Source organism: Falco naumanni, chromosome 4 (assembly GCF_017639655.2).
Source record: "Falco naumanni isolate bFalNau1 chromosome 4, bFalNau1.pat, whole genome shotgun sequence".
NCBI lineage: Eukaryota > Metazoa > Chordata > Aves > Falconiformes > Falconidae > Falco > Falco naumanni.
Window position 1 is genome coordinate 42832612 of NC_054057.1, and position 23524 is coordinate 42856135.

The following is a 23524-nucleotide window of genomic DNA, read 5'->3' on the forward strand; positions in this document are numbered from 1 at the left end:
TTGGGTTGAGGAAAAGAATAATAGTGAATACAGACATTGCCTTCCCTTAGGTCAAAATCAATATTAACTATTTTCTGGTCTTCACTAAATATACTTGAAATACTAAATAGCAGTGAAGATATTTTTTTTCCCTAACTACAACACAATTTTGTTGAAACAAAGGATGTGGTTGTGTTTTCTTCTTTTGGATTGTTGTTCGGTTACATTGTCAAAAAACCCAAACATATAGCTACAAACAAGAAAATTTGTTTTTAACCTGGAAATACAGACATTTTATTTAGTGACAGTCCTTTAACATAATTTTATCGTTGTTATCATCAATAAATCCAAGCAGCCGTGTAACAGTTACAACCATGGAATTTCTGTTGTAGAACAGCAGTGCAGATGGAAACATCTCACAGTGCTGTCAAATGAATAATTTTTTATTACGCCAAGTCTGCCACTTTTAACTAATGACAGCATCTTAAGTCTTTAATAGATATTTACTGAAATATAGTTTTGATTGCCTAGTAATATCATCACCCCACCTTCTAAAAGATAGAAAGCATGAGCTGACACCGTAATTTTAAGTTTAGGAGCAATCACAATGTCTTTCCTCTTTGACAAGAAAAAGGAAATATTCATATAAAGGGATCAAGTAGCTTCCCAAACAATAGTATCCTCTTTGGTCCATCAGGAAAATTGAGCCAAGGAATGCAATTTTATGTAACTGTTTTAACTGTTAGCCTGAGTCTTGGGGTATTTCCTCTTAAAAAGCTCTTCGGTAAACAGGATAATGAAAAATCATGTGACAGGATCACGACAGCTGTACCAAAAGAAACCAACCTAACCCTCCTCTTCACCTGCTGGCAACATGTCTTACCAAATTTACAGTGGCCGCACACAGAGATCCATAACCTAATCTTCATCTACATTCCTGCAAGCACATTTTAACCCATCTATGCACGTCTAATACATTGGTTGATATTGAAAAAGGGAAAATTGATAAAAAGGATAGTTAAAAGACTTAGATTTCAGCTGCAGTCTTCAGTCTGCTCTATGTAGCAAGAATGGGACTGTTCTTGTAAAAATGCATTTCATACTATTTGTTTAGCTACTTGGAACCATTCATTAAACATCTTTTCTTAATATATCCTAGTGATAGGTTACAAATACAGTTGCAGCCCCCACCAAAATAGTTTATAAAAGCAAAAGAGCATGACAGGAGGCAGCGCTGGGTGACACAGCAAGTGCTTTTTTGGACAGGATATCTTGCAGTGTGACTGCAGAAGGAATCATCCCTGTGACTTACAGTGTGCATTAGGAACAATTAATGGAAAAGGTAATTGTCAGTGCGTGTTGGCAAATCAGACTAAAGCACAGTTCAACAATGTTCTTTTGCAAAGACAGAAAGAAGCTGTGGCTGCAAGAAACAACCCTGCCAAATCTAGAGCAATTTCTTGTTTTGCTGTATCTGCTCTACACAAGCAATTTGTTTCCAGATCCTCTTAACAACAGGAAAAGGAGACGTGACGAAGCAGTATGAAGTTGGTGGGCAACAGGTTGCTTCTCTAAACAAAAAGAGCATGAAGGCAGAAAAAGAAAAAAAACAACAACAAAACAACAGGGTCTGGTCATTTCAGAAACCATATCTTGCACAGACATACCACTGAAGCAACAGTTATTTAAGTGACCCAGTTGAATATAGCATCTCTTGTCAGTAGTATCCAAATATTATTTTTTCTTCCTATTGTAAGAGGTACCACCCTACAGTTTTAATAACATGGCTTATGACTGGGAGGTACTCTAACAGGAAGTATGCAGGACTACCGACAGCAGAAGGGTAGGAACCAGAAGACAACCAGGGCAGGCAAAGAGATGAAACAAATGTTCTGCTCGTAGGTGAGGGAAGGAGTAGAAAAAATGCCTTCTTTTTCTCTCAGTTTTCCTCCAACTTATACAAAAGAACTTTATTTTTGCATATTGGCTCACGTGTTCACAACTCCAGCATTACGAACCTTTACAATCTGTATATATCACCGGTTCAGGCATTCTGAAGGCAAACTTACCTGAAAGTCTTGATCATCAATTCCAAACCTCTCTCTTAGATTACGGAATACCATTGGACAATATTCCTTAAATTTGAAATGACTTGGCATGTTTTCTCTGAAAGAATATAAAACCAAATCAACTTCATTCACCTGCATATGTAATAAGTAACTCTAAAGTATTCTGTCTCAATTCTGTTCATACAAAGCAGAGGATAAGGAGATTTACAGTCTCTCTTCTAATGCTTGCTTTTTTTAAATGAGATTTGGTCTCACAGTGTTCTGTTCTTATTCTGTACAAAGCTTAACAAATGTATACATATTTTTCTCTAACAAGCTACAACATAACTGGATGAAATAAACACAAACTATATTTTGATAGCTTTGGAACCTGGACTCAAAAGCAGAAAAGAATGCTTTCTCCTTGTCCTAAAATCACTTCAAGAGTGAAATCTTGGATTATACAAGAATTACTACACCATCTGTGACATCAGAAAGTACTAACAGTGCCAAAGCTTCAAGAAAATTTGACTCATTCATTACAGGACTAATTTTACTTATTCTAATGTTGATTTCAGACTTACACATAGAAAAGTTATTTTGACCTTTGCCACAGATCAAAAGACCAAAGTAACAGAATTCTTCCTTTTTCCAAATATATTCTTGAATAAAATTCAGGTTATACACAAGACTGCATTAATGGTTTTGTATATATGTCCATACTATTCATGGAAGATTTTATTTTTAAGAAATGGAGATATTACTTGGAGCTTTTATATGATTGGTATGTGTTTGTATTATAGATTATAAAAAGCTGAACATTATTCAGCTTTGATACATACATTAAATTCTCATTCTTGTTCAAACATTTATTAAGGAGTCCATGCACATGAATTTGTGTTTTTAAAAATACCCAAATAAAATCTTGTATCAGCCATAAATAATCACACCAAGAAAGGATCTCCTTCAATATGCAAGATACTTGTAAAGCAATAATAAACCATATGGAGGAAAACCACTACCCAGCAGCCCTTGCTGTTGCTTTTCAGAACAGCACAGATGGTTACGTTTATCACAGGATTAACTTAATCATCAAAACTTCAGTCCCATGAACTGAAAAATAACAGAATTCACAATACTTCATAAAAATACCACTGCCACTACCCACTTCTGCAAAGAGTTATTACTTGTACTTACTTGTTGAAAAGGTGATTGTCCACCTTTATCTTTGAGTATGCTTTGAAATCGTCTGGCATCAACATAACAGGGATTTGAACATGGCTCAGTTCATTGATCTAGAGAAAAGAGAACATATTTAGCTGATGGCATCTTTGTAAAGGCACTGCGTGTGTCTTAATTACAGAAGTGTTATTTGGTCTACTATTGCTTCTGTGTACGTCCTGTGAGTAAACATAGAGTAAAAAGAATGCAAAAGAAGGTTTATTCTTTCCAGATGAAATGCAATCACAAGACTGACACTTTGGAAAAGAAGAAACAGCATTCCATATATACATATACATACACACACACATTTCAGGGGGAAAAAAAAAGTGCTTCAAGGCACACCTGGGTGTACTTTTTATCAAAGGTCAATGAAGATGCCAGCAAAATGGTCTTTAATCCCAACCCATTGTTCATCCCAACTCAGTTCAATCAACTGATCTATGCTTTCCAAAGTTAATTCAGATTCTGTATTTCAAATAACTATTCAACTTTGCAGCTTATGAAGCAGTCTTACATGTCTGTCTTGAACTACTTTTAGAAAATATAGCAAAGTTTTGCTTACATGTGAATGCATACACTTTGAGCTTGATAAGCAGGTTTGTTTCTTATACTAGTGCAGAACTCAACTCAGTTTTTGCAAGTCACAGCATTTCTTTATTGTTCAAGTCAGACAAACTGTTTAAATAGCTACATTTTCGCTTAGAAATAGATGGACAAGTTCTAAGGTCTTCCTTATTTTGTTATATTTATTGGGACCATTACTCTTTCTAGCTTTGAAATAAATGTCAGTCTTCTCAAGATTAGGATTTTTCACATATTTGAAATTCACTTCTGACCACACCTTTATGATAAATGTAGACAACTTTACTGTTACCTAGTTTGTAGGCATATTTTTATTATCGCATGTATTGTTCTACCCTTACTTTGGTAAGTTTTAACTAAAACATGAAAAGTATAAGACAAAGAATTGTTATCTTACACTGGTGCTTTCAAATCACAAATGAGATTTTCAACTTTACAACAACAGTCACTAAATACCTATGACATATGTTTTACCTATGTTCTTACAGTGCTCTACACCCCGGTCATGCATCTCAATTCACCCGGTCAAATCTTTTTGCTCATGCAGAGCACACTTTGCTTCAGCAGTTTTCTACAGGGTTTAGAGGGAAAACCCATTCTATGTGAATACAAATGCACGCTAGGGGTGGATACAGCAACACAGGGGTGCTCCTCTGCTCTTAGCACTGCTTATCCAATATTGTTTTCCAACTAGGAAGCTGTTAGTTGCCTGTAAATGCTATCCTGCTTAAGAGGGGCTTTTGGAGAAACCTTCACTGAAGCAGCTATAGGTTATAAGTATTGCGGGGGGGGGGGGGAAGGTCCTCACTGCAAGGATGACCTTTTGCAGAACTGAAGTTAAACAAAATAAGAAAATAGTAAGAAGCCTTTTAGCTCTTGAACAGAGAAAAGAAACCAATGTAAGCAGGCAGGTCAGGTGGCCTCATCACTTTCCAGTACTTTCAAGTCCCAGTAATGTTCCCTGCCATGTCTCATTTTCATTATTCACATCCTGCAGCCGACATGAAAACAGATAAAATCTGTTGAATTTACTTTACAGAATGCTGCTTCAGAAAGCCTTGAAAACCTCTAGATAGAGGCATGGCAGTTATACAGCAGAGCACAGGAAGGAAGTAGAAAGATGTCTGGGATGGGCTGAATGTGCTCTGCTCCTTGGAGTCGTAGGGAGAATGCCCTTTCCTCCTTCCAAAGCGAGAGAAAGAAGAAACTCCAGTGAATTTTTTTAAAAAGCAGCTGTATAAACCTAATAAATCATGCTGACACCTCATTAAATATGACATAAAGTAACAAAACATTGATTGAAAATCACTACATTAACATACATGCTCTTTGCTACAGTTGGTATTGCTGTACATCAATCTCACCCTGAAACCACAGGGCAGGTTCACAAGTCTGCAGAACTAGCCTAGTTGTTGTACAAATCAAACTAAGGACAAGTAGGTGTATTACGCAGAGATATGAAACTTTGTATTTGCTTATACAGAATTACCTACACTTCTAGAGTGCCAGATCATACAACAAATTCTGCGCTTGACAGAGGGATAACAAAGACCCATATGCACGTACATTCTAGCAAAAAATGATCCCGAGAACATATTCTGTTGAATACTGTCAATAATGTTGAATTCACACATCTTCAATTACCTACAATAACAGCAAGTTTGCTTGCAAATTTCCATTTTAGATTATCAAAATTGCATTGATCAAATTTTCACATGCACTTGCTTTCTTAATTTGCTGATGTAAAGTTTCTTTCATGCTGCGAATATTAAATTTGTGCTACAATGGCACAGTTCTAATTGTACCTGTAAGCTTTACAGATGTGATCTACATAGCAGAATAACACAGCCAAATGTGCTTGTATTTGCATACTATAGAGATTGTTTTATTCTAAGCAAAAATTTTCTAAGCAAGAATTCCAAAATACTTCCCCTAGGAAGTTCCTTACAACACTCCCCCAACCCCCTTAATCAGGGTAAAAAAAAAAAAAAAAAAAAAAAAGCAGACTAACAGAAGGTTTGGGTTTTCTTTGTTTTTGTGGGGTTTTGTTGGGGGTGGTAGTTTTTTTAGGGGCACTGGTTTCTGGATTGTGGGAGTCTTTGTGGATTGGTGGGGTTTTTTTGGTTTTGGTTTGTTTGGGTTTTTTTTTAGATTCATCCAACTCTGAGGTCTGTACAAGTAATTTCTCTAATATTTAGGGAATTCCTCTCCAGCAGAAGAGGAAAATAAAAAAATGCAGGTGATGAACACACAATAGAAATGACCTTTATTATGGCACACCAGCTGAGTAATGGCATGTCCCAGCAGCACAAGCCATTAATTAATTTAAACCTTTCAAGTATAAGGTCTGGTTCTTTGTGCAATAGTACATTTTTCAGATAAATGTGATGAGGCCAGATAGCAAAGTGCACATAAGACTGAAAGGAATACCCGTGTCATTAGATCTTAGTGGAAACTGGAACCATGTTGTGGGAGGGAGGGAGGGAGAAGAAACAATATCCATAACTCCCCCACAAACAGCTCTCGAAAAGCTAAAAGAAAAGGGAAAGGTCAGAGGGATCAATTCTCTACTTTGCCATCACCATGTAAAGAAACAGTCACATCTGAAAGACACTAAATATGAAACAAACAAGACATTTTGAGCCTTCCAACTAATCTCAGATGAAATTTTGCTTTTTCTGTGTTTGGAAGTCAAGCATGACAGAAAATTTTAAGATTTGGGCCTTTACCAAGTATTATGTGCATCTCTTCATGTTACCTTTTAAATACAGCTAGCTCCCTTAGCAATAGCAAATCAAATGTGACTTTTAGGATGAAAGGTCCATATTCCCAATTACAACAGAAACTGTATTACAGTAGCTGTAGCGATAACATAAGAAATACCCATTTTCTTTCTAAGGAGTGCTTCTGAACATAACAAAATCATAAGCAAGAAATAGTTTCCCACAAGAGATAATCACGATGCATAAACAAAGCAGAAAGAACTCAGTGGACCGAAGACTGACTTGTTGCTGAGGACTCGGGATCAAACATTCATTTAATTATTCTAAGACAACCCACATTTATAGATCTCTACAACAAATGCATGTGCATCGTACCGCAAAAGTTCTTTCAGTCCTGTCCTGCAACTTACATCCTTTAACTGCCCTGATTCGTTGTTGCCAATGCAAAACTTTGCTGTAGTCTGTCTTATTTGAAACAGACAATGCTTACTGTATCTTTGAGGAATTTAAATCCCATGTAATAGCCTTAGAGAATGGATTATTTTAAATATGAATGGCTAAGATTTTAGTTGCTCAGTAACCACGCATATTATGTATAAAAACCTCATGTCTATTAATAACATTCATAAACTCATGCACACAAGATATTAGTGACCCAGAAATCTCCCTTTTAAGTAATTTATTCAAATACCTTCTGCTATATTGATATAAAACCAGGTGGTTATGTGAGATGGAGGCGTCCCCCACAACTGACAAGCTTTAAGGAAGAACAATTTTAAACACCGGTGTTGCCCCTTTAAACACATGGTACAAAAAACTGGCTGTAGGGGTCTGCTCAGAGCTGTGGCTCAGTCGTGGCAGGTGGGAGCAGGCCAAAGCAAAAGAAGGCTTTCAGGCAAAAACGAACTGATTGTAACTCATTTTGCTCCTGCAGGTTTAGGATTGAATTCACACTGTCAGGAAAACAGAGGTTGTAATTAAACTGCAAATAAGGGAATAATAAAAGCCTACTGGACATTGAATAAATAGTAAGACTCAGCTGGTAATGATTCTGAAATTAGCACACAGAGAGGTGTTCCCACAAAGCCATCTTACACTGGTGACATTTCAAATAAGCTGCTCTAATTTATATGATTTGAAATCAAGCAATGAATATATCATAAATTGTTAGGCATTATTAATGGTCCTTATTTAATTCAGATACATTCACCCTAAACACCACATTACTAGGGCAATGCATAATTAAACATTAGTTTTCATCCTGTCAGAACATAAGCAGCAATAAATTGCTTGTATGCAAAGTAGACAATGAGATATTTAAGCAGCATATAATAAAGGCAATTTACAGCATATATTGCATGTTTAACTAGAGAAGCCAGAACAATGATCCTGTTTCTCCAACAGATACAAGCTGATGCCTATCACTACAATGCTGCAGCAAGAAACCCATGTAACACATCACAGCTGGTATTACTCATTAAAAACCCCAACCAAAACAACAAAAAAAAGGGTACAAAATCAAAGCAGCCACGTACATCAATGTCCAAAATTTCACCTCAAGCACATAACACATCACAAATCACATGCACGCTACTTAGCAATGCCTAGTGGTTCCTTTTGAAACTCTCTTCCTACTTAAAGCCTTCATTCCATACGTAGTTTCTTGTTATTTAATAGCTTAGCTGTAATATACAGCATAGATAGTTTCCTTTAAATTTAACGTATCAGCCAGCCAGACTCATTGGTGGAACCTATGGCAGCATGGGGTATTTTCACACCCAACAGCTTGATAAAACATCTCAATTGCAGTTACAGCTCTTGGCGGTTTCACACACAGGACAACCCGCGCTCCTCTGGATGCTGGATGTGGCTGGGGTTGCGGAAGTGCTGCTTTCTTTTCAGCTGTTTATCTCCTAACTCTTTCTGAACTGAAAGCCAATTCACAGCAGTCTGATCTGCAGAGACAAACAAGCTACAACTGGTTTGTTACTCAGAGAACTTCAAGTGTGTTTTTCACAAATTTGGGCATTTTTAAACAGATTTTTGGAAGTGGGAGTGGAAGAGACTTCGGAAGAAAGAAATTGTTGAGGTCTAAAAATAGAATTGAACTTTTAACACCACCAGCAATTCTGAGATTTTTATGTTCATGGCTTACTTTCTGCATCTCAGTTTCTTCTTTGGCAAGGAAACTTGCACAGAACTCCGAAAAGGAAAAAATATCACAGTACTCTTCATTCAGATATGGAGTCACCATTTTGACAGGGCCACAGACTTCTTCAAAGACACAGTTAAATCATTTACTGGTAGGTTAATGCTTACAAAAGCAAGCCTATTGGCTTCTAATGGACTACTCTTAACAAAGCAAGGCTCAGAACAAGAATGCAAAGGAGTAAAACTGCAGTATAAAAATCTCACAATTAGGAGGTTATTCCCCTTCACTCTTCCAACACTTTCTTGATAACTGAACACTCTACAGGTCTTAACAGAGCACAATCATCTAGAAGATAAAGTTTCTTGATCTTATTCATGCTATTCCGTAAAACTTCCCCACCCCACCCCCCAAAAAAAAAGCCATTTCCAAAGCTCTTCCTATTTTGCAAGGAGTAGGGTTTTAGGTTAAAGCACAACGGCCCAGGTGGTGACAGGCAGAGCTATAGGCAGGCATTTACATCCTCTCCTTCCCAGATGTGGAACACGCCACAGTATCCCTACCAGGACAGTAAATGCCTTGTGCTGAAGTATAAACTTAAACTGAAGTGATTATTTTACAGCTCTTTGAAATCTACCTTGAAGGGTCTGAAAAGGGTGGATGAGGTCAGCAACTAATCAATTTTGTGGAAGACATTTGCCTGTTACAGGGCAAAACCATCATTTGATAAATGTCATTTGACAGTTTAAATTACACTCAAAGCCATTCTTGCAAGAGAAATAAAAGGTTAAGCTAAGTTCTGCTGTAGAGAAATAAATCAGTTCAGCAAGATACTCCTTAATTTGTTTTAAATGAGGTTTTCATCGTTTCAATCACACAAAAATTCATCTCTTCCCCCCACTCCCCTAAAAGCACAAGGTAAAAAATACCTACCCAGCCTTTTTTTTTTTTTTTTTTTTAAACTACACAGTGTCATAGGAGTTTAAACAGCATAAGAGACTTCTCCCATATAAGTAACTTCTGGTTACATATTCAGAAAAAAGTCCTGAAATTAAAGCAATTACATGACTAAGAAAAACACAGGATAAAGTATTTAATTTTCTCTGAGTCTTTAGGATCATTTTAATTTAAGATATATGGAGAACCCCCCCCCCCCAAACCAACATAAAAGCCCACCTAGCTACTAGGGTAATAGGTGTTGAAGTTTTACATGTCTCAAAATATCTACCAGTAATTACTACAGCAGCTTCATGTTTTTACAGTTCAGGTGATACCTGTCATTAGATTGCTGGCTTTCAATGAAGTTCAATAATCTAATGTGAGAAAAGTAGGCCCAATTGAACCAAATGTTTTTCAAATTGCCTTAATGCAGAAAGACATACTTTTCCCAAAGTAATAACCACAGAATACCTGAAATACTTTGCAAAAACACGAAATATACTTAATGGATTTAGAAATTCTGAGAAATGAATACATCAATTACAGCCTAATTACTTTTTATCAAAAAAGTACAAGACTTTTCTGAAGTCTTATGGTCTGCCTTTGAATTAAAAAAAAACAACCCAAAAATTCATAGGAAACCCCAGATGTTTTCATGAGACTTTTTAGTTGCTGTTTTCAACAGTACAAGGATATCTTTGGGGAGGGAACGTCTGTAGTACATGCATCCACGTGGAAAACAGGATATTGTGACATACCCAATAAAGCCCCAAACAGGATATTGTGACATGTCAGATACAGTCCCAAAACAGAGGAAGAAAAATGATTTTTAAGAGCATTAATTTCTTGGTGTTTGTTTTTAAATTTGAAGTATCATGGCTCAAAGCACAAATGGAAGGATTTTGTAGCTTGGTTATTACTCCTGTTGAGAGTTTGGAGTAACAGTGTTTAAAGAACCTACAACAAAAGCACCAAAATCATATTCCTTTTACAAATGTTTCAATACAAGTTTTTAAGTCTTTCAAGTCTCTTGGACATTTGCACAGTCTAGAAAATCCAGAACATCTGCTGCATACTGTCAGACAAGTGTAAAGCCACATTTCTACAGATTTGGTTAAACTTCCTGTGAATCTGCTTACACCTTTCAGCAAGTGCAAAAATTGACACTACATAATGTGCCAAATAATCAAAGACCAAATATAAATTAAGCAGCTCAGATATAATGCCTGTCATGATACACACACCCCCCCACTCTCCTAAAAAGTTAGGACAAATGCAATACTATGTAGAAAGATACTAATGCACATTAATGAAATGGAAAATAGAGTAATAGAAATGTGACTGACTTTGTAGTGGAGATTTTTGACATGCAAAAACAGTTTGAGTAACAAATGGTATACAAAAATCAAGTGCAGTCTCAGTCCAAAAGGAAATTGTAAAGCAATATAAGTCCTTCAGATTTGGATACGTTGTGATGCACACATACAGATGAGCTCATCACTGTTTGCTAATATAATGGTTAAGAAGAAAACAAGACAAGGCATACAGCTCAGACAACAATTTGCAAGCTACTAGCTAGTGGACTTACCACAAAACTGATAAAAATTTGTTTTTTGAGCAGAAGTATCTCAATCTTTTTTAAACTTCAGTTTGTGTTCTGGGAAGTTGATGCACTTTAATACAATGTTTCATAGCAATAGCTATCTTCAGTTATTGTTTGAAATACTGATTTAAAATATATGTCACAAGGTCTGGTAGCAAGGTCTATATTTTTCTAATTAAGGAACAGAATGGCTATCTGGCAACAGATAAACTTCAAGTTCACTTCTCTTTGCCCAAAAATCTTCACAAGAGAATACCCAAAAAAAGGAGGATGCTAGGAGACACCAAGTATTTATTTACAACATAGGGAAAGGTTTAACAGACTTAAAGTAGTCTATTAATGCTTATTTTTTATAACAGCTTTTAATATAATATTTTTCAAATATAACTTCTCCGAACAGGAAAATTGAGTCCATGCAGTTAAATATAAAATTCCACTAAGCAGTTGAACAAATATGGAGATGCTGTAGCCTTACCTGAAAGCTATAACTGCAAAACTGAATTAAATAGAAAAAAAAATCTATTCAACAAAAAAAGGCAAAGAATAATGGAAAAACAAACCTAAGGAACCATTTCACATACAACGCATGCAACTCAGCTGCTTAATGAAGAGGAAGGCTTTATTAAGCATCCTGCCTAAGAATGACAGATTGGGACGGCCACAGAATAAATGTCATAAAGCAACAATTTAAAGGCATCAGATGGGCTTCATTATTGCTCAGAAGCAGTAACAAATGTAGCAAAGCCAATGTTTTTGTTATTTCACATTGGCTTAACACAGGTAATGTATTTCCAATTATTATTGTTTAAGGAGAAGGAAGACCAACTTGTGACTAGGCTTTTTGGTAACACGCTTTAATGTGCTGTCATGTATTTCCCAACCTCACAAACGTTTCTACTTCAGAAATGGTTGACGTGTGAAAAGATGACATTAAAACATGATTCCTTCCGGCCATTTCTGACTACGGATTAGGTGAAGGCTGAAGCCATGAGGCAATTTTCTGAAAACAGAAGCAGTACCATTTGCATTATATGAATCTAATTTATGAAGTTAATTACCTGAACATGAGTGGCACCAGAAGCAAGACATGAAGGTCATACTACAAATATTTAACTGTTCTGTAAAGTGGCACGGCAGTTTTTTGGTAACATGGACCTTACAGAGTAATCCGAGAGTACAAGGTACAGAACTTGCTCTGCCAGCACACATTAGCCTTCAGCTAAACAACATCTTTTTTTTAGCTCTCAACCTATATTCTCCAGAAGTAGTAATTTTCTGTGCAGCACCATGCAAAATATTGTACTAGAAGTACAAACGGGTAAGTATTGCATTACCTCGGTTCCAAGAAATCCCTTCATTTATCTCCCTGATGCATCTTGGTTGCACTGTACTCCTTTTGCATTTATCACGTAATTTTTTACTTCGAAGTAGTGTAATGCCTGAGGTCTGGCTAACAGGTCTGTAGTCACCTGGGAGGTTTACCAGTCTTTATCCGGATGCCATGCAGACATTTTTCGCTGCACGAAGCCACTGTATGGGATCTGTTTATGAAAATGCTGTCAGAGCAAAGGCAGAAGTTCCTGCTAGCCAGGACTGTGCGACAGCTGCTGGGAGGAGATACAAGAGGCCCTAAGTCCCAAGGAAACCAAGAAAAGCCTGAGCTGTGCAGCAACCTCAGAACAGACATTTGGGATTAAGTGCTGAAACACTTTCCTGTCCACCTCTTCTGTGGTTATTGTGGCAGGAATCCTTAGTTGTTCTCCCATATTTAGTTTCTAAACATGCATTACTCTCCCTTTCTCACAGACATTAAAATACATGTCCATCCATATATATACTCTGCAGCTTCTGGCTACCGAAGCAATGAGTTTATGTGCCAGTTTGATGTTTGGAAAACAACAATATCCCGGTGTGTTTACAATAAGCCAGGTTTTGCTTCTGCTCTGGATATCCTTTTTCCACACAAAATCCCCATTTATTTTGGCAGTAATGCTATATACAAAATTTCATGAATTTATTTTCATTACTTATCAGATATTAACTACTCAGCTATAACAACTGCAAAGTTCATTTTGCTGTAGGCAGAGTATTTAAATTACTGCCTGGTATTTCATAACCCCTGAAAGCCTTCCCGGCCTTGCGGGAGAAGAGGGGTGTGAGGGGAGGGTGCAGTGGAGCTGATGGAGCCTCATAGACTCTCAGGTTCCATCACTCTCCTAGTCCCAATTAAAATGGGAGTTGAAATGATTATAGAACTGAAGGTAAACAACTTTTTTATCCCCTGATGCAAAATAAAATATCATTTGTTAAAAGCAACATAATATAATTGCATGACCTTTTTCCTCAGTTTACAGGTCAGACTTTTGTTACCGGAGGATTTCATGAGCTTAGGGGGACAACAAGACATTTTCAATAGGCAAGAGGACATAAATCCGCTTTCTATTTATATTTGTCATAGCCCGTAAATAAAAAGCAACTCCAGTGGTTTTAGTGCCATTAATCTCAACATGCACCAGCATCACGGTGCCTCTGAAGGGAGATCAAACAGAAATTACCAAACTTTGTCATTCAGTCAGTATGATGACAACAAAACACTTTTACTGTAAGGGTAAAGACAAAAAACGAACTGTAAAGATAAGAATTTTCCTGTAGTAGTTTCTACTATACTATCCATGGTAACCATTGTTCAGAATCCAGTCAAAAAGCGTTCTCCATGGTTGGGTGGTGGATGCCAGTATTTGATCAGCTGCCACTCATTTCCTCTCCTGGACTCCAGAATCACATTTCCAAGAGTCAGAGAGCAGAACTAGCCCACAGAAATTCTCTCTCATCACTGATGTTTGACTCAGATTATGTACTGCTGATGAAAAGAAAAGCATAGGAAAGAAAATCTAGCTTTTTGATTATTTCCATACTTGAAAATTCAAATTAAAAAAGTAACAGATTTAATTTATCCCTTAGGCAAGAATTTCATATACATACTACTTTACACACACATACACATTTAAATTAAAAAATAATAAAAAAAAAGCCCTGAGCTACCTAAAAGCATTTTCAGCCATTAACGCTGATCTTAATATAGGAAATTTTCCAATGCAAATTAAAAAAAATAATATAACATTAACAGTTCTGAATAACATACTGACAGCAAGCGCAACTTTGCATTTTTGGAGAGCTGCAGCCACATAGTATCAAACAGAGCAGTATTTTTGGGACCAGAGGCATAAGCAGCCAGCCCGCGCAGCACAAGGGCCAGTTGACGACTCACAGCTGCTTTGCATCACTGCACCAGCACAGGCGATCTGGAATGTGCACCCTTACCCCCTCTGCATTCCTCTGAGCAAACTCATTTTTCCATTTTCAGTCTAAGAAGTATCTTCTGAAAACCAGTGTTAAAAAGGAAACACTGCCCTTAGTTTTAATTTGACTATAAACCAAAAGAACTGAAAAAAAACCAGGTTTGGTTTGTTTGTTTTCTTTCCAAAGAGAAACTCACACTAAAAGCTATTGCCACTTTTCTCAAGGAGACTGAGACCAAAAGCTGCCATACCTTCTAAAATGCATTGTAATATGAGAAGTAACAGTAACCTGCAGACCTCCTGCACACAAGACAGCCATTAATTTCTAGCGTTAATTAATTTCTTACAATGGCAGAAAAGTGGAGTGGATGAAGGTTAAGGTGGTGGCCCCCAAGCCACAAGGAGTCAGAGGGAAGCACCTGCACAGCAAGTTAAGGAACATGCTTGCTGTTTTTCCACCATCAGGAAAGATACTTTTAATCCATCCTAGCTTGTTTACCCACTGCAAGTTTGTAAGCTCAGGCTTTTTTTCTTGCACTTGACTCTCCCATTATTTATGGAAGCATTTATGGTTTTATACAACTTCTGACTGAAAATGCACAGTTAACACTGGGATATTTTTCAGTAAATCTAGAAGAGACACCTCTACCTACTTACAAGAAAGGACTCAAGAGGAAAACAGGTTCAGTCAGCCTGAAAACAGGTGTTTTCAGAAAAATATATAAAGGCACATGCTTCAAACAAGTCAGCACTGCTAACATCACCCCCAGAAGCAGCACTTCTGACCTTCCCCATCTTTCCTTTTGCACCACCTTTTTTGCCCTCTTCTGACCTACATGGGTGCGTGGTTGATTGTGTGATGAACCAAAGCTAAAACCCAAATCAAGCCTGCCAAAAAGGCTTTTTGCTCATTTAGATCATTTGCCAATCCTGCTCACTGTGAGGCTGCAGGAGAACGGAGGCAGCAGAGAAATGCTTCCTTCTGCGGTTCCTTAGCTTAAAAGGTTTGGACTATGAGCTAAAACCCCTCAAGGCAGAGTGCTGCATGAAGTCCTAGATGTGATTATTACAAGGTGAATAAAGATTCATCCAAAAATGTGGTTTTGAAATTTAAATGAAATTTTAACTTCAATACTTTGTAAAAGGTATCAACAAATGAGAAATAACAGTAACCTGCACTAATGACTGAACTTCGTACACACAAAACATTTTCGACATTTGTTTTTGCTGCCAACATTTTAAATACTTAAAATAAAAAAACAAACCCCAAGTCTGCTGAACTGCAAAACCAGCTTTGGGTAAGTAACTTGTTTTTCAGGTGTAGGCAGAGTATTTTCTTCATTTCTGCTAAAAGGGTTGAAGAGATAGGTCATTCAGAGTTGAAAAACCAACTGGGAGTCAAAAACGCAAAAAGACTTGTTTTCCTTTTCTGGTCCCCTCATAAAAAAAATGTTATGGAAGATGAGATCTAGTTTTGAAATCTTAAGGCATGTTTGTGAGTTGAACTGGTTATGGTCTTCAGATAATACTTCCTTTGTTTTAAAAAAACAAAACAGAATTATGATGTCAAGTATAAAACTTGGTTTGATTAACTTACTTTCCACTTTGTGTATCCAGGGTATTTAAGCTTGTTTTATTTAACTTCGGAAAAAGAATGCTGGTTTAGTGCACTGCTTTGCAATTTATCAAATGGAGCTTGACAAAGAGGATTGAAAAAAGGATTTCTCTGTTAAAAAACAACTCTTGCCTGCCAGCCCACTGTCAAGAATCTTCAGGAGATGGACACACAGTAGACCTTCCTACTTAGAAAGAGGATACTCATTTCATTAAATACAAGTGCCAAACAGAATTAAAATTAGTTACATAGTAACAAAAATCAGTTACCTATCAATTTAAGCTTCATTTAAATTGAAACTTCTGCTTTAAAATTCACTGTAGTCTTCTGCCTCAGCTTAACAGGTTCACTTAAGGAGAGCCTTGTCTGACATGTTTTTGTCTCATGCTACCTGTTGAAATCTCAGTGGATGAGATTTCTCTCAATTTCCAAGTAAACAGAATTTTATCTATTCACAGCCAGAATATGTACAACTGCTAAATAGTGAAGAAAACTAAATGATCTGGAACGCTTGGCTAAGAACTGCCATGCCTAAGCCTCAACAAGACTGAAAAAGTATACATCCTTGAAAAGAAATTACATTTCTTTTCAAGTCTTAAAACATTGTCATTCTCCAATTCAAGTCTATGAGACAAGTTTTCAGTATTTACATGTTTTCCCCAGGTAAATTTAGTGTCTCAATATAAAGGAAAGCTCATACCAAGTTTTGCATTATTCATCAAACACAAAACAGACGTATCCCATCTCAGATACCCAGATTAAAAAAAAAAATCCAACCAAAACATTTACTCCAGTGACACTGGAGTAGGCTTGCAGAACTTCAAAGTTTGAAGCGATTAATAAATTCTGAAGTGCACCCTATCTCTGCCTAGGCTTACAGCTGCATTTATGTACAGACTTCAGATCGTCAATAAGCTCCTTATCAGCCAAACTTTGTATCACAGACTCTGAAATTTGAATTCAAACAGCAGTGAAACTAAAAGCTCTGCTGAACTTTTAGTTATGAAGAATATCTTTCCAATACTCATCTCTGTTTTCCTTCCTTAGACTGAAGACTTCTTTGCAGGCTTCAAACACAGGAAGGCTGCCAGCAGTGTAACGATGTCTTCTTGTCTTCAGACGTTCTGTATTGTCTCCCACTTCTACTGTCTAGTAGTAGATAAGCCCAGAAGGCAAGACAGATCAACTGAAGCCAATTTTCAGGAGAGCTGCACTTGGCAGAACATGAGAAATATGTTGTTTTTCTAGGGTCACAGTCCAGGGAAAAAAAAAAGAAAAAAAAAACAAGAAAAAGAAAAAAAAGAGGTAGAAAGAAGTGTTTTAGACCACAATGTGTAAACTCAATGGGATGAAGATGACTCACACAGCCCTAGCTGGTTCAAGTGACATCAAATACTAACACAGATACCACTAAAGAAAACACTAAATACGCATTCTAAAGTAACATACCATCTATCTGTCAGTGATAAAAATAGCCTAGTATTAATCTGTTAAAATAGTGAATGATGGATGAACAGATGCTGTTGTACTGTGATCACTAACTGTAGCTGTGAACATGCTTGCCAGACCCAGGACTGGAAGACCTGGAAGCAAGAACCAGCATTTTGTTCCATGTTTGAATACCATCTAAGAGGAAAGGTCCTCCATTTCCAGCAACACAGGGGGCCCTGAGCATCATCTGCAGTGCAAACAGACCATCATGGCATAAGCTCTAGAGGGACCAATGCATAGGTATTTACAAAGATTTGAGATAACTTATCCCTCTTTGTAGAAGTAGAGGTTTTGTTTCTCAGTGACTCATTAATGAAATAAAACATGTCAAGGAGAATTGAATATGAGTAGCTCAGATGAATCCCACAAGGAAAGCGGCCAGGTTTCCTCAATAGTAAGGTGGAATTAAAGGACTAGTACCGCCCAGAAAGACATTTGAGTTACTTCTTTTGAGGTTTTAGTACACATGGAAGTTATACATACAGAATGCTGTATTCTCATATTATTTCACTCTGGTTTACCATCTGGAAATTATTAGTTTTATCCAGGTCATAATGAAGTTAGAGCTAGCTCTCCACTTGAAAAGTGTCACCAGTAAACTACAATATAGGTCTAATTTATACCAGTGGAAAAAATGCACTTTTGCCATTGTAGTGTACTTCATCTCACATGAGCTGGAGATGTTGGTACAAGCTGTTTTGGAAGGAGTATGGTTTCACAAGCAAAATGAAAACACACAGCAGCTCCTTTCTATCAGCTATCTTGTCAGAAACCAGTTCCCATTAGACACATGGTTGGTACACCTGTGTCATCAGCACCCAGCTTTCCACAGACTTTTGGGCACCCACTTTATAATACTTCTGATCTGGTTTACAGGGATGCCCAACAAACAGTTCCCACTGACTTGTTCCATCTGGGGAAGTCTATACTCCCAAGAACTAGCTAGATGATGTTTCTGATCGAGGTTTGAATACGAGGGCAAACCTTACTAGTGGCGATTTGTTTAGGTCAAAGTTTTCAAACTGAAGTACCATTAATTGCTGTTGAGATCTCTTTCCTCTGAAAACTCTAAGTTAGTCAAAATAAAAATCTGCAATAGACACTAATCAAACACTTGTGTAAATAAGTTAACTTTAAATGATGAATTTACTGTTGACTAGCGGTACTGTGCAAGCTGCGGTTTTCCTACAAAATATACAGGTCTTACAGCATAAGGGAAGTATGAAAAAGCCAGTGTCATAAACCAGGAAAAACTTCAACTTCAGGAAGTATTAATTCTGATACTTAAAAAAACTCTTGATAAAGCAAATGTTAGAAGGAATATTATAATTTTATTAAAACAACTGTTGTCCAATTTCCCTTTCAGAACCTCTAACCCACAAACTGCCAGCAGCTGTATGGGTTTTTTTTTGTTTTCAAAAAAAGAAACAATTTACTAAAACTAAACTCACTTACAAGCTAACTGATCTCTCTTACAGCTTCTGAGATCATCTCAGCATATAAGATATTTGAACTCTGGTTTAATGAACACTCTGGAGGAAGTGAAGACCATGAGAAGGACTTAATGCTCCACTCAGAAAGAGAAATAGTGCATTTGCAGTAAAATTACTGAAATTCTTACGTGTCTCTTTAACAGCATCCATCACATCTTTATACAACTGATCACTAACTTTTTTTTTTTTTGTGGTAGATTCTTTGAAAGGACAGTGCTTAAAAGAAAAATCCTTCTGAGTTCATAAATTACTGTATTTGTTTTATAGAACCTAGGGAAAATTACAAATGTAATTTATCCTTAAAACATCCACTTTGTTGTACAGTGTATTGAAAGCATTTGGCACAATAAAGAGAAAAATAATATCCAAAATATTAAGTACATTGTTTCTACAAAGAAATTTATGTAACTTGCTTTTTACCTTACTACCAGTTACAGATTGCCTTCTTTCCTTATACTACAAACGTATTTTAATAGCAGGCTGAATTTAGCAACAGAGTGCTTTTTAACAGTATGCTTAAGTCCCTGCTTACATTAATGTAGTAAAACCAAAAAGCAAATCTGGCATTCACTTGCTGAGGTGGGGGCACTTCCAAAGCCATTTACTCATGTGTTTTTATTAAGAAAGAAACACCACACCCCCAAAACAACCAGGAGACGCTTCTACTTACCTTTCAGACTGGCTGTGTTGCAGTTGCTATCAAAGAGTTCTCATTCACAAGCATAAATAAAATCAAGATCCAACCTGCTAGAGGCTGTTACCAGCTCAGTTTGACCAAGCAGCACCTGAAGTGTTCACAGTGAACTGTCACTAGCCTCTTAACTTTCTTTCTTCTTAGTCCACCCCAACAGAAAACAGCCTTTAATAACTCCTGATTTACAGGAAATAAAGCAGATACCCAAGCAATTTCTCACTTGCTTCACTTCCCTTCCTCCATCTTCCTTCAGCAAACTTTGGTCTTCCCCAGGCAGAAATTACATCGACTGAAGGATTTAACTGTAGAATCTTAAGGCAGCCAAGGCAATCATTAAAATTTTAAGTAGCTTTTGCAAATATTAACTAAGCATCAGAGCAGAATGCAACTGACTAGGGAAACACTGTGAACTGAGGCACAAGGCTCAGCTGCACTTATGATGGAGATCTAGTCAACCACAAACTGAGCCCAGACTGACCTTGTCATGTTCAAGTGTTTAACACAGGCCACAAGGTATTACCTTTAAAGCACCCCTTTCTCTGTATTAATTCCAAGCGAAGCAGAGGGTGACTCGTTTGGCTCTAAACATCTGCTGCTACTATAGAGGCAGGGTGGATTTCACTTATTTCTTTGCTACTCTGCTAATTAAATATTTGCAAAGCACCTTCTTACCGGGAACTATTATGTAGTATGAACAGTTTTTGGAGACCAAGGATAAAGATTGTTGACTCATGCAAAATACATTCTACCTCATAGAGAATATAAATAGAGATAGTTGCATGAGCAAATAGCAAAGAGCACATGCAAAGGTGTAGGAGAAAAAACCCAAACCATCAGTGCTGGAAAGACCTGCAACAAGCAGGTGGCCCATGAGCAGCTGCTCTTTTTGCATGAGTCAAACCTGTGCAAGCACTTGAACTAGTATTAATGCTTGCCAGGCTGAGGAAGAGAAGGAAGGAAGAAGAGAAAAAATACAAAGCATCAGTTTTGATTTCTTAAATTTAATTCAATGTGACTTCTATACATAAGCACACATCTTGTCAACACACTTCAACGTGAAATATGCAGTGTTACCGACACAAGATATTTTCCTGGCCCTAAGTCTACATCTGAATTATCAGTCATTTACACTGTAACTGGCTTGAGATTTGTTCTCCTTTTAAATCAGTGGATTACGTCTCCTGAATACTTTCCTGATGTTTCAAAATTGTATTTTACAACCAGCTGAAGATTGTTATCTGTTTTTTGATAAAAGGACAGGTAGGGAAAAGGAAAAAAGTAATTAGACAATCCTAGATTGGAAAGAGCAACTAGCAAGCACATTCATACCACTAAAGCATTTATTCATTTCTGAAGACTTAGCCATCCCAGAAGACTTTCCACCTCATGTGAAATGAATCTAATTCTTTGATTAGTATATAATTACTACCATACATCATTTCTGTGTTGTCTTCTGTATTTCATGCACTAATTCACCCCTACTTTCACTAATTTTAGAAAGGCTCCCGAATTTTTAAAATAAGAAATCCTGACTACACTCTTTAACCTATAATCACATCAACTTTGATTTAGTGAGGGTTTTATGTTCACTAGTTAGGAAATCAGTTATGAAAAATGAAGAGTGCTGCCCTACAAAGAGAAGTCATGCTTTTCTTATCTGCCACTGTCTAAATGAAAATACTTATTTGTAGCAGAAGCATTACTCATGAGAAACAGTTAATAAATTGAAGGAGCTTAACCATACCTTTAGGAAGGATTTGACAGGACTTAGATCAACTGTCACAAAAAGCAACACATGTATATCCTAAGAGCACAGAGGCAAAAACCTGCTGCCGTATTTGTGAGGAGCTGTTTAGCAACATGGTGATGAACAGCAACCTGGAAAGCAGGCTTGCGCTAAAAATAACCAGTTTTCTTTCCTGGAAAAACCGAAACACACTCACCTTCCAGAACAGAAATCTAACAAAAAAGGAAGTATGTAACAATGATAAAGTCCTAAAGATAGTTTCTATGTGCAATGTAAATATTTAACTGATTACAGGCTGGATCTGCTCTGAGAAGACCAGAGCAATCCCAGGAGGAAGCTGTTCACAACGCACGGTCACACACCTCCCAGTGTTACACCTCCAGTAAAGATCTGTCTTCGAGCAAAGCAAGATTTAAGTTCAAACACCTTGACTTCCTCCTCCTCCTCCCTCCCAAACTGTACTCTGTAGGAAGCTCTGGACAGGGTGCGACAAATACCTGGTGCGGACATAATCCAGATAAGTGAGCAATTATTATGGAAAACATGCAAGAGTTTACAGTCAGAAGAAAGATTCCTCGCAAATGCTTTTTGGCACTCAAGAATGGGGACTCATCGCAACGGTGTCTTTTTTTAAAATACTTGTCAGGGTCTCTTTCAAAATAATCTCTTGCTTTTCTGCTGAGCCACCAGTAACCAAGGAAAGTGGAACAGATTAAACTAGTGTCACAGCAGGTTTTTTTTGTGTGTAGCCTTCCCCTCCCTCTGCCACACCAAGACACTGGATTCAAGATAAACAAGCCAGAGCCTTTAGAACAGAAAGGAAAGAACAAAACAATGGTTTTCTCTAGCGGGGGGGGGGGAAAGTCACTGTTTTTTGCACAGTAGAATTAACGCTGATGTTGATAGTCAGTTTCAAGACAAACTAATACTGTATGAAAGGTACAATGTAGGACAGATATTTTAAAGGCAAGGCATTTGAGGTAAAGGTACCTTTGACTGGAGCTTGAAGTTAGGTCCTCAGGCACGAAACAGTGCTAAAGACACCCTGAATGTTCCTGAGCTTGATGTAACTATGTTTCTGAGTTCAACACAACTGTATCCATGAGTGCCTCAACCGAAACGCAGCAGGCACTGGTGTCTCCCAATACCAGACAGGATACAGTCATCACGTTGGAAGCCCCTGCGCTGAGGTTCACAGGCTTGACTGTCCTGTCCCAAAGGTATGGATCAAAACTATCTGCAATGACCCTATGGCGTTCCCCTCATAAACCCACTGAAATAAAAAGGTGATTCAAACTCACCTGGTGATTGTCCTCCCTATATCCAAGAGAATAACATTCAGGCTGCAGTATTTGAATTACAGCAACTTAATAGATATTCCCACTGACATTAACGGGTTAACAGGAAAAGCAAAAAACTGTAGAAAAACTGAATGAAAGAGAAAGCAGAAGGAAGAAAGCACACAAAAAAAATCTAGGCAAAACCCAAGGTATCAGTGTGATGCTCAACACAAAACATCTATTTTTGGAATTACTTTATTTTGGAATTACAGAATTACTGGAATTTTTGGAAGTTGTTCCAGGCACATCATCTGCCCAAGTATCTTTGTAGTTTGCACGTTTCGAAAACTAACAGAAGGTTACCTGGCCTTACATACACAAGAGATTTGGAAAGGAAACAGAAGGGGACTGACCCATAATACAGGTAAAATGGCAATTCTGCATTGTAAGTAAAGAACTGCAAATTCAACAGAGAGAAGTATTATTCTTGTTCCAATCTTTTCTGACCCAAATCATCTTATTGCAAGGAAGAGCTAAGTCAGCTCTTTCTGAATTAAATTTAACTGCTTTTCTATAAGCTGAACAACAAAAATTATAAAGCTTCAGTAAGAAGAAATGGCAAAGGGGCCTCCAAATGTCCTTTCACTTTTTCCTGAAA

At 37.3% G+C, this 23524-nt stretch overlaps 1 protein-coding gene across 2 annotated transcripts in view; it reads right to left on the bottom strand.

Annotated features, from left to right (window-relative positions):
* Window positions 1–23524, bottom strand: part of PIP4K2A (phosphatidylinositol-5-phosphate 4-kinase type 2 alpha) — a 115209-nt gene that overhangs the window by 49939 nt on the left and 41746 nt on the right. For both annotated transcript variants that reach the window (XM_040589832.1, XM_040589833.1), the window contains 2 exons: window positions 3225–3322; window positions 2049–2145 (listed from right to left, as the gene is read on the bottom strand). In XM_040589832.1, the coding sequence (XP_040445766.1) occupies window positions 2049–2145; window positions 3225–3289 (162 nt within the window). In that variant the 5' untranslated portion in view covers window positions 3290–3322. Of the gene's footprint in view, window positions 1–2048; window positions 2146–3224; window positions 3323–23524 lie in introns of those variants that run through there.